This window comes from Leptinotarsa decemlineata, unplaced genomic scaffold (assembly GCF_025532065.1).
Source record: "Leptinotarsa decemlineata unplaced genomic scaffold, Ldec_3_MD MMD2_tig00002159_RagTag_RagTag, whole genome shotgun sequence".
NCBI classification, from domain to species: Eukaryota; Metazoa; Arthropoda; class Insecta; order Coleoptera; family Chrysomelidae; genus Leptinotarsa; species Leptinotarsa decemlineata.
In genome coordinates, this window is record NW_027412574.1 from 7,067,681 (window position 1) to 7,080,481 (window position 12,801).

At 35.5% G+C, this 12,801-nt stretch overlaps 2 protein-coding genes across 10 annotated transcripts in view; both read right to left on the reverse strand.

Moving 5' to 3' along the window:
• Positions 1-12,801, reverse strand: part of LOC111510906 (organic cation transporter protein) — a 205,714-nt gene that overhangs the window by 182,076 nt on the left and 10,837 nt on the right. The gene's annotated exons all lie outside the window — the stretch shown is intronic.
• LOC111514913 (uncharacterized) overlaps positions 1-12,801 on the reverse strand; it is a 99,732-nt gene that overhangs the window by 33,683 nt on the left and 53,248 nt on the right. The window contains exon 1 of one of the 9 annotated variants that reach the window (XM_074177170.1): positions 9,839-9,950. The exons of 7 other annotated variants lie outside the window; for them this stretch is intronic. In XM_074177170.1, the coding sequence (XP_074033271.1) occupies positions 9,839-9,872 (34 nt within the window). In that variant the 5' untranslated portion in view covers positions 9,873-9,950. Of the gene's footprint in view, positions 1-9,388; positions 9,549-9,838; positions 9,951-12,801 lie in introns of those variants that run through there. One more of the 9 variants, XM_074177172.1, reaches the window with a different exon arrangement.

Here is a 12,801-nt window from a genome sequence, read left to right on the forward strand (position 1 = left end):
ATGAGATGGAAGTTACGGTAAAGTGATAAAGACAGAAATATCGTTGCGTACAGCGTTGCCACTAGTTGTAAAAAATATCTAATACTATACAGAAAATAATGAATTTTAACTGATCAGTAATCAGGAAATGTATAAGTATTACTCATTACAAGCTCATTACTGATTTTTGTCATAAATAATACCTTTTGATTGTACTAGTATTGTGTATTATCTATAATTTGCCACAACCTACAACTCTACTGCTTACTATATTTTGATTCTGCTATAAACTGGTAACGTAAATTTAGATATGACAACGCGCTTTACTCTCAATCATTATTGGTTTTACTATAATCATACTTACAAACTATCCTTATTTATACCATAGATACCTGTTCTAGGTACCTGCGTCTCGAGTGTCTTAAATTCATTATACAATTTGCCTTATCTACTTAATTATTTGTTGTCTCAAATTAATTTTACAATGTGTCCTTACGTAATAGTCAGGTAAATCTAATAATTGATATATTATAAGCTACATAAAATCAATTTCATCTATTGCCTTATCTACCAGCCCTAAATAAATTTCACAATGTGTCCTTATGTAATAGTAAGGTGGATCTAATAATTGAATTATTATAAGCTACATAAAATTAATTTCACTATTGCCTTATCTGCTAGTCCTAAATAAACTTTAAAATGTGTCCTTATGTAATACTAAGGTGAATCTAGTGATTGAAATATTATAAGCTATATAAAATTAATTTCACATATTGCCTTATCTACTAGTCCTAAATAAATTTTACGATGTGTCTTCAAATAATATTAAGGTGAATCTAATAATTGAAATATTATATGCTATATAAAATTAATTTCACATGTTGCCTTATCTACTAGTCCTAAATAAATTTTACGATGTGTCTTCAAATAATATTAAGGTGAATCTAATAATTGAAATATTATAAGCTATATAAAATTAATTTCACATATTGCCTTAGCTACTAGTCCTAAATACATTTTACAATGTATCCTTGTGTGATAGTCAGGTGAATCTAATAATTGAAATTTTATAAGCTATATAAAATTAATTTCACAAATTGCCTTATCTACTAGTATTGAATTAATTTTACAATGTATCCTTATGTAATAGGTAGGTAAATCTAATAAATAAAATATTATTTTAACAAGATATATAGTATACTATTAGGTATTGGTTAACCATCGTTATTCATAATTTATTATTATGTTTACTTATTTCTACACTCTCATAGGCATCTAGATGCCTGTTGTTGTTAACTTGTCTAACTAATATTAATGAAATGAAGTCTATGGGATGGTTTTGTTGCAAAGTATGATGGGCGACTGCTGATTTTTCAGGTTTTCCATATTTTAGTGTGCTAAGTGTTTCTTATATCTTATTTCAATAGATCTTTTTGTCTGTCCATAATATTTTGCGACATTCGAGGGCACGTCTCCAGCTCTATCATCGTTGAGGAGCCGGTAGACGCGGTCCCATGGATTTTCAAAAGGGGATAGAACTTACACCGAAGGGAAGGAAGAAACCAGTAGGTATCTACTGAACAAGTACTTCCCTAAGAACTTTCTTATTAGTCAATGGGCTATGCTTGAAGACTGGCAGTAAACAAATCTAAAGCAAATGGAACTTCAAACGTTCAAGCCAGTCTCTATATACCTACACAGTAGGTTTAATGGACTGACGCCTATCAGAAAACAACTTACTCCCCTGGCTAATACCACGAAGGGCGTTGGATTATATCAGACAGGCGTCAGTGCAGGAATCTTCACAGAAAATGTCCTGCATATGCAATTGGCAATACAACTGAAAGAGTCGACCTTCAATTATGGAACGGGCACACTTGCAGACCGGTTTCGGGCTTATTAGCCACTCATCAGTGCAAGATAGTGACTTTAGGTCGATGATGGTCACTATCTTGCACTGATGAGTGGCTAATAAGCCCGAAACCGGTGACTTTAGGTCAATGATGGTCACTATCTTGCACTGATGAGTGGCTAATAAGCCCGAAACCGGTCTGCAAGTGTGCCCGTTCTATAATTGAAGGTCGACTCTTTCAGTTGTATTGCCAATTGCATATGCAGGACATTTTCTGTGAAGATTCCTGCACTGACGCCTGTCTGATATAATCCAACGCCCTTTGTGGTATTAGCCATTAAACCTACTGTGTAGGTATATAGAGACTGGCTTGAACGTTTGAAGTTCCATTTGCTTTAGATTTGTTTACTGCCAGTCTTCAAGCATAGCCCATTGACTAATAAGAAAGTTTTTATTCCTTATTTAGAGGAATCGGGCAAATTACGGATGTGCAGTTGGTTAGTACCTCGTCCACTAGATGGAGTGACATTTTTGATGTTCGCTCCAACTTCGGGAGAGGAATGAAATACTCTGAAAGAATTCCGATTTTCAATTGTGGAATATCATTGACTTTAGGTCGATGATGGTCACTATCTTGCACTGATGAGTGGCTAATAAGCCCGAAACCGGTCTGCAAGTGTGCCCGTTCCATAATTGAAGGTCGACTCTTTCAGTCGTATTGCCAATTGCATATGCAGGACATTTTCTGTGAAGATTCTTGCACTGACGCCTGTCTGATATAATCCAACGCCCTTCGTGGTATTAGCCAGGGGAGTAGTTGTTTTCTGATAGGCGTCAGTCCATTAAACCTACTGTGTAGGTATATAGAGACTGGCTTGAACGTTTGAAGTTCCATTTGCTTTAGATTTCCCTAAGAACGACCCCTCAAACGACACATCAGCCAGATGCTGGATTAGGGAAGGAGCAACAGGAGAATGGGCTGAAAAGCAGCCATCCTTCTCGGTCGTAAGGTGACCGCCTGGTAAAAATATTCAACGCCTGTCTGGATAGAGGGTACATTCCGGGAGTATGGAAAAGAGCAAAGGTTGTGTGGATACCTAAGAGGTAGAGGTAGAACACTCCCATGGATGCAAGAAATGTTGCTGGAGGAAAGGTAGGACGAGAGAGTGACAAAGGTGTATGTGGATGCTGGGGCGAAACTGGAAAACGAACGAATGGGCATAGGCTGGGCATACGAACGGGAGGAAAATGAATGGGTACAGGGGAACGAAAGAATCCCCGGACAGAGCAGTGTGAACGAGGCAGAATTGGTAGCGATCAGGAAAGTGATAGGTATGTGGGATATGAATGAGAGTGTAACTGTGGTAAGCGATTCTGCCATAGCTGTGGAACGCATGAAAGTAGGAAGAACGAGGAATAAGAGGGTAGCGCGAATACAGAGGATGATAGAGGAGAGGAATGGGAGAGGAGCGCGGACCTGCTTAATCTGGAAGCGCGGCCATGAGAACAACAATTTCGGTGATAAAAAAGCTCACAAAAGGTATGAGGAACGCGGAGATCGCATGGGAAGTAGTGAGAATAGGTAGCAAGAGTGAAGAGAGGATCAAAGAACGAATCAGGAATAGTCAATAGACAAATGCATAATACTTCGTTGGGAACAATGATGACTAAAAAAAATCACATACTTAAATCTTATACAAATCTATTTTTCAAGACTGTGATTGCGATTTTGTGCTGTGTGTTTTCTATGTTCACCATCAATCGAAACTAACCGCAGTATGGGGAACGTTCCTCAATTTAGGTTATTACAGCAAATGCAAGTTTGAACAAAATAAAGTTGAGTTTATTTCATGAGTTTTTCAAATTCACTTCGAAAAGTATTCAAATTGATGTTTCAAATGTTGGGTTTTAATTTTTAAAGGGATTTGTTTCTAATTCACATATTGGCCGAACATGCCATGTTCGATCAAATGTCAAGATTTGCTCACTGTTGTCTTCGATTACCGTGAACTAGTACACCAGGAGTTCTTGCCCCATGGTCGTACGGTCAATAAGTAGTATTATCTTGAAGTTATGCGCTGCAATATGAAGAAAATGTCCGGCATTGTGAAAGAAATTCATGGCTTCTTCATGACAAATAATGCACCAGATCAATCGTCATTGCTTGTTCGTAATTTTTTGGCCAAAAAAAACAGCGTAATTAAGTCTCAGTCACTGTATTCACCCGATTTGGCCCCTGCGTTTTTTTCTGTTCAAAAGATTGAAGAGACCCATGAAAAGGCGGCGCTTTGTGACGATTGAGAAGATAAAAACTTAATCGCTGAGAGAGCTCACGGAAATACCAAAAAGTGCATGTCAGACCTTCTTCGAAGTTTAGAGAAAACGCTAGCACAAGTGTATTATATCTGAGGAGGACTACTTTGAAGGGGACAAAATAGAAATTGATGAAAAAATAATTATTTCATTGGTAAAAATGAAAATTCAATTAATTTTTTTGAGCAGACAGCGTACCTAGCTTACTGAATTAAAATGAACCTTTAAATCAATAAATTTATCACTCACGTCAAAAATGGCACAATTCTTGATGTTCATTTTCTAATAATTTAATAAGTTAATTGCTTAAAATTGTTTTTGTAATCGAATCAACAAAGCTATAAAAATCACTACATAGTATAAAACAAAGTCGCTTTCCGCTGTCTGTCACTATGTATGCTTAAATTCTCAAAACTACGCAACGGATTTTGATGCGAGTTTAAAAAAAGTGATGAGTGATTTAAGAGAAAAGTTTATATGTATATAACATGCATAATATAGTAGAAAAACAGTGATGATTTTAGAGGTTTCTAATGTGTGTACTTTGCAAACGCTGACTGAACTCTCCGAGATATAAGATGTAATACAGTATTGTACACTTCAAAAAGGTCTACAAAAAAGTTCGCGATGGTATGTCTATCGTTTAGGGATAACCCACAATAACCATTTTTCCATTAAAGGCTTATTAACTAAGAGATTTTAAACAATACAGCAATCCTCTTCCAGTTAACCCTTACTTAGACACCTGAGTCCCGGGGACTCATACTGAAATTTTAATCGCTCGTGACCCCCACTGTTTTGCGCCAAATCCGCCGTGCGTTACAGAACCTTCCTGCAGTCAGATCCCGAATCGACCGCTGGACGGATGCTCCTTCGAAAAATTATTTACGGTACGTACCATCCGGAGGTGAGTCCGTGGGACTCATAGTGTATTGTTACGGTACGATTATATTTACATAAATATTTTGTTTTTAGGCAAAAAATGGCAAATTTACCTGGCCCAAGTAGGGTGAATCCATTAGATGATAATTACGAAACCGTCGTTAGTACCTGGCTAAGGGAGTTGGAAGCTTTGGACGAAAATGAGGATGATGCTGGTACTCAGCCACAAGAACATGTACTAGAAGAGCTGCTATCAGATGTTGATGATGGTGATTATACTGAAAGTGAACATCAAACAGAATCAGAAATGTCCAATGATTCAGATCCAGAATTAGAGGAGCCCGATACTTCAATCATCGAAACACCATCGAATACTTATTATTATGGTAAGAACAGGTTCAAGTGGTCTTCCAAACCTCCAACACGAAATATTAGAACTTTAGCGCATAATATAATTCGTCTTCCTTGTAATAAACCCGCCGTTGCTCAAGAAAATCCATTTAGCCCATTGGAGTCTTTTCAACACATTTTTGATCTACGTATGATGGATATTGTTCTAAAATGGACTAACAAAAAACTTGAAAAAATAAGATCAATACATGTTGGGGAGTACAATTTTAGAGAATGCAATATTATTGAGCTGAAGGCCCTTTTTTCCCTTCTTTTCTATAGTGCAGTGTTCAAGTCTAATCGCGAAAGTATACTTTCACTATTTGCTACAGATGGAACTGGGCGTGAAATCTTTAGAGCCTCTATGTCAATCAAAAGATTCTGTGCATTACTGGTCGCATTACGATTTGATGATTTTGAGAACCGAGAAGCACGCAAAATTGTAGATCCAGGATGCGCTATTTCTGAAGTCTTGGATTTATTCAATGAAAATTCTCAAAAGTGCTATAGTATTGGCGCCAATGCGACAGTTGATGAAATGCTTATTGCATTTAGAGGTAGATGCAAATTTAAAATGTATATGCCTAGCAAACCCGCCAAATATGGCCTCAAAATGCAATGCTTAGCAGATTCTAGGACTCATTACATTTGTAATACCTATTTGTATACTGGAAAAGGTTCTGATGCAAGCAAGTCACTTCCAGAAGACATAAGAAAGTCTATTCCCACCCAAGCGGTTTTGCGGCTTTGTAGGCCTATCTTCAACTCAAACCGCAATGTAACAACAGACAATTGGTACTCTTCAATGGAGCTACTCACTTCCCTACGAGAACGGAAACTAACTACAATTGGGACTCTAAAAAAGAATAAAGCCATAATTCCTAAAGAGTTCCTTCCCAATAAAAATAGAGATGTTGGCACTGCATTATTTGGATTTACAAATGATTGTACCTTAGTAAGTTACGTCCCAAAGAAAAATAAAGCGGTGGTTCTTTATTCTTCTATGCACCATAGTAATGAAATTGGCCCCAATACTGGTAAACCCATCATTATAGAAGATTACAACAATACAAAAGGAGGTGTAGATTCTATTGACCAGAAGTGTTCGATTTACAGCTGTAGCCGCAGAACTACACGTTGGCCCATGGCTATATTTTTTAGAATTTTAGATATGGCTGGTCTAAATGCCTATATACTGCACCAAAGCCATAAAAGGGCTAATAAGTTATCCAGACTTAATTTTTTAAAAGCATTGGCTGCTAATCTTAATGAAAATAATCTTAGAAGTCGCCTATACAACACAAAGATTCCTCGCCAGCTACGAACCTCAATATCAAGTATCATAGGCATAGAAGTACCAGAAGAAGTTGACCCAAGAATTGAGAAACTTCCAAGAGACCAAAGACAATATTGTACCTTATGTCATTATAAAAAAAGAACAAAAACAGCATACCTTTGCTGTAAATGTTTTAAACACATTTGTTTGTCATGCGCAAAAAAAATTTGCAATAATTGCGTACAAAGAGAATAATTTTTTTTTACATGTTTAGCATATGCACGATTTTTCTTGTGATATATGTTACCAAAACTAATATTTTTTTTGAGTTTTTTAGTATATTATATGTTTATTTTTTATAGAATATTATAAGGTTTTTGTTATCTTACATTTTTTTATTTGATATAACAATAAGCATACACTTTATGTTCCTATTTTAGTAAATGCAGTGTTTCGGTTATTAGAATAAAGTTTTTTTTTATATAATTGTCGTTTTATTTAACGAAAATACTTATATTGTAACAAAAAAATAGTAGTTTATGATATCATCAAGAATAATATTTTTTTTAGCCAATTTTAAAATGTGAGTCCCCGGGACTCATAGTTTCGTTTAAAAGTTAAATTTTCGACCTATCTAATTAAGGGTTAAGTACATTGAATACATTGTGCATTTAATATATATCAATACGGCTCTCCACAGCGTGTAATTTAAATTAATATTTTCGAAGATATTACAAATTTTGAATGCCGGGACAAAGCGGTTGCGGCGGTACTGGACAGGGGGGCAGCGACACATGTCAATAAATAGCGTGTTGAAGGTATATTTAGTATCAGCATTGCACCCCTACGGAGCCGGGGCGGGTCGCTAGTTTATAATTTATTTATTTATTTATTTGCGGGCAAGCCCATTCAAAGTATAAATTACAATGTTAAATTATAATTGAAATGAAATCAGATAAGGTACTGAAATACAAATTCCAACTAAGAATAGCCTAAAAAGGCTAAATTTAAAGTTGGAAAGGGGTTAATTTTAAAGTAAAAAACGACAAAAAAACAATGAACGATAATAAAACATATACCACATATACTACCATAAATTTTTGGAAAAAAAAGTTTTTGGCTTTCTACTACTCCATCTTGATACAAAAATACAATTCAAACTACCATAAACTATACACTGAAACATATCATATAGATACTCAAATACAGGCGGGTTGGCTGTCCTGAACCTAAAAAAAAAAGGTTTGGTGGTGCAGCCAGGAAACGACTGAGTCGTCTCCTCAAGAGCGAGGTACCTTATGAAACCGCCTTGCACCAAATTCTTGAGCGGCGTACGCAGAATCTGTCCCAGGTGGAGGAACAAACCCCCCATTAGCAGGTTAGCAAATGTTTGCGCCCAAGTGATGATTCACCAAAACCAGAGGCGAAAAAGCTCTGCACGGTTGATTCTGAGGCATCGTCAGGTTTAGCTGACGTTCAAAAACCCTCATATGGGAAGGTTGTCGCGGGTATCAAGGTGGGAATCTTGCACCTTGACTATCCGACTACCTCATTAACGATGAAACAGCAAACGAAACTTTGTGCCTGCCCCGCTGGGGACCGAATCAGGTTTTAGAGTTCCTAACATAACCTAACTCAAATACAGAAACTTTACTAGATTTCAACAATCGAATATTTACTTGTCTTGCCGATATGGAAATGAAATGAATAAATTAGCCACTTAACAAAAAAAAAGAACACTTATTTACAAGTATTCTTTGAAAAACATTTTTTCATGAAAAAGTTTATGTTCCCTGATGTTTTTTTGGATTATAACTTTCACAATCTGAAAAATAAATAGATACAGATCAGGAGAGAATCTGTTCTCAAATGAAATTCACCCCAAAATTTCACTGCGTAATATAAACTTTCGAAAAGTCTAATTAGTCAGTGAATTGTATTTGAAAATTTCGACTATAAATGAAATAAATGATTGAAAATCATGCACATTAGTTTTGACGTTTGTCAAAACTAATGTGCATATTTCTGAAAGAGGCGTTTCTGTAACAATATTTTTAAATTTTGGGAATGGAGACCAACGTTCAAAAATACTACAAATTACTGCCCAATTAAAATTTTCAAATGTTTATGTAACACAGTAACTTTTCGGGGTGAACTTCTCAGTTTTATCTTCACTACACCTGAGAGCAGATTTATTGTTGATCCAAATTTATTTATTTATTAGATTATGGAAGCTTATATAATTATTAATGAATTATCAAGGAAGTTATGTATACATTGGAATATTATGTCACAAAAAATATTTATTTTGTACCACTCTTCAACTTACATATCCTTCAAACCACTCTAAAATCGGTATTAAAAATATATTTGAATGAAGAAGAACGTTATTCAACTGGAACATTTCAAAAGAGCTCGGTATTGAAATCAAATGGAATTTGGATTTGGGAAGAAAGCAATTAGGTTCATGTATAGAAGTTATAAACTGAAAGTAGGAGCCCTCTCGAAACGATCACTTTCTCATGAACATTGGATTACACGATAGAAAAAAACTTTGGAAACAATTACTTTCATGTGAACATTTATACGGAGATACCTTTTTTTCTTTTCAGTTTATACTCGTTATGGAATCGAATCAGACATCATCCATATGAACGCTACGCAATATATGAAAGAGTTTAGAAAATTCAACTTACATGAAACAATATTTATCCTCTATGGCAATGTTCGAAGTTTCGGATTAGGATACTTGTTTTATTACCTCATCAGCACCGTTCTGGATTATATTACAAGGTAAAGCACTCACTTCATTCATAACATTACGACTTTATATCACGGATGACAAATTTCTCATGTCACGATGACAACACCTAGAGCTTGTCAAATGTAGGAAGAGCTCTGTTAATTTCGATATGGTCTTGGGAGGGAACGCGTAGGTTATGAGAATTCTCAAGTCTCTTCCTAAATTTGACAACCGGCACGTAAAACCATTCATACGCTTATTTAATTTAATCCCAGCCATAGGAACTTGTTTGAATTGAGAGAGGTGTATGTTTACAAATGTTAATAAATTCATTTAACAAGCTACTGAAAGAACAAGATCCAATCTGTGAAAACTATTCAAATTCTACATTGAAAAAACTTACGTTTTATTCTAAAAATCGCTTTCTTCTTATGCATCCTTTTTGTTTATTATAATAGTTGCTTCCACCGTTTCACAACCCTGACTACCAGTTGAATATAAACTTTATAAATGTGAGGTACCTCTCATTCAGCTAGGACGGTGGGTGAATGTATAATTTTTTGTTATGAAATAGAAAGTGTATGTATTTACACATTGAATGAATTGAGTTGGATTGGAATATATTTAACCCAACCATATTATCCAAAATGCAGAATATATCAACAGTGGGGTTTACCCTATAGGTTTTCCACTTTGAAAACTGGGAATATTGTTAAATTATGGAAAACGTGTTTGGATATAACAAAAATGAAATGCTTTTTCGACCCCTCTGTAGATAATTTTATCGAAATTTCGAGTTTTAGAAGGTCATTTTGCAGGGTTTCAAATCAAAATTTTTCCAAAACTTGGTTGGATGTAACCATTTGAAAATTCATAAAGGCGGAAATTTCAATTAGATTTATTATTTTTTCACCTCCAAAGTGGTATATTGAAAATCGGTCCTTTTTGATACAAGGTAGGTAATTTGAAAAACAAAAATAATTCAACCCAAATCATATTATTTCATATTATCACTTTTGTTTATAGATTATACCTAGATTGTAGATTTTGGATATATAACAGTTAAATCTCAATATATAGTATTTTGGGAATTAACTGTTAATTCATGGCTAAAACCGCATGAACCTATAGTGTGATAAAAGAGTGATAATAAGAATTGTTACGTACCGTTGTAACGTCACAATACGTTACACAGTCGCACTACGATGAATGATTTTTTATGACGACTTTTTTGATAAAACACGAATCAGTTTCAGTTTTCCGAAGGATTATGAATAAGATATATTTATTGTTTTGGCTTTTACATCGCCATCTTTATACAAAAAAATTTGAGAAACTTCCAAAGGAAGGAAGAAAGCAAATAATTTCGAGATAAACTTCTAACAAAGATGTGTAGATCATGCATAGAAGTCACTTTCAGATCCAAACTAGAAGAAAAAACCCTCTAGAAATAACCACCGAATAGACAATAAGTTTTTAAACTGATTTTGGAAGTAGTTTATCCTGTGCTGGAGATTCAAATATTGATTTCTCAGTAGTTCTTGTAAGTAGTTCTTGTATTCAACTGAGTGAATTCATTGAATCTTTCGGTTTAAAACAGATAGTAGATCAGCCAATACACTTTTCTTCAACTAGTTGTAAAATCATACATGTTATGCTCTTGAATTATTTGACAATAAGCGACGCTACTCGGGTCGATCCATTTTTGGCTCGGATCACTTTCTTGTACCATGCGCAGGTCAGATATCAAAAATTTGAAAGATAATTTGTTTGAAGGTGGTAGATAATGTTTCGTGGTGTATTTCATCAGTTCGAACTTCCATTCCATAAAAAATAGAAATATTAATACAAGCTAAAAATTACAAAATTAAAAATTTTATTAACAAAAAATGAAAATTGAAAATTAAAAGATTCCAAACCAAGTTACGTCACGACGTTTCGATTGTTAGTATCCACAATCGTCTTCGGGTGATAATTGGACTTATTACTCCGAGATCTGACTATTTATAGGTCATTCGAGGGCTTTCACCTATCCCGTCCTCCCTCTATCCGCTTCATTGGTTTTAGCGGGAGATGACCGTTTGACGGAAGTTGGTCGTTTTCTGCTTGGTTGAAGGTTTCCATATGTTACGTATCTCTACGCTAGCTTGGCTAAATGCGTTGTTGGACAACATATATGCGGCTTCTTTGAAATTTCTCCTAAACTACTGTTCTTTCTTGTGGATGATTTCAGCTTGAGCCCACTTGATGTTATGTTGATGAGTCCAAACATGCTCTGCTATTCCGGATTTTCTGGTTTCTTTTCGCGGTGTGTGTTTCTTGTGCTCAGCAATGCGAACTTTCAATGGCCTCTAGTTTCACCGATGTATGATTCTCCGCGCTCGCAGGGTATCTATTACCTCTGTAGTTTTCTTCGAAATTAGTTCATTAGTTATTGATAAATTAAATGTTGAACGTTTTATTTAAGAAAAAACAGAAAATTTGCTGTCGTTCATTTTAATGAGAAAATCAACAACAAATAATATCAGTAGAAACAAAATCAACGGATAAGTTGTTCAAAATGACCTCCACCTAGTTCCATACAATAATACACTCTACTCTCGAAAGCGTTTCGTACATTATTTAAGATGTCCGGAGTCAGTAATCGGCATTTCCGAACAATTCTTTGTCGCAGGTCTTCTAGATTTGTAGGCCAAGTGAGTACACTTTCGACTTCAGGTGTCCACACAGAAACAAGTCTATCGGTGTGAGATCAAGTGATCCAGCTGGTCACTCCACTGGATCCCACTCTTCTGCCGATCCAACGTATTGGAAAACGTTCGTGCACCATCGTGTTGGAATTTTATTCAATTTTCTACTAAATTGTCATAATTTTCTATTCTAAAATTTGTGTAATCATAGGATCTACACCGTCGGTCGGTAGCCGGTCGGTTCGAAGTAGGTGCTTCATTCACTCACTCAAATCGGCCGCCGTGTTGGTCGATGGTTCAAGCCCCAGGCTGAGCGATCGATTTTCACTGGCTATCGTCCAACCCGTGTTAGAAATCACACGTTAAAAGGTAAGACCTCGTTAGTCCTTAGCTCGCACAAGTTTCGACTTCTGAGGGTTGTCGTTCGCAGGGGTGCGACAGCTGGTTAACGGAAAAACAGATTTTAAAACAGATTTTTTTAACAGATTAAATTATGTGTCTCCATTGAGATTACCTTCAATGAATAATGGTCCAACAATATGATTAACAAGAATGCCAATTTTGAGGGAGTTTGTGAATGTGTTTCCATCACCAAATGAGGATTCACATCTCTCCAGTAACGACAATTATTTCCATTCACTTCACCATTCCACATGAAAGAACTTTCGTCTGAAAA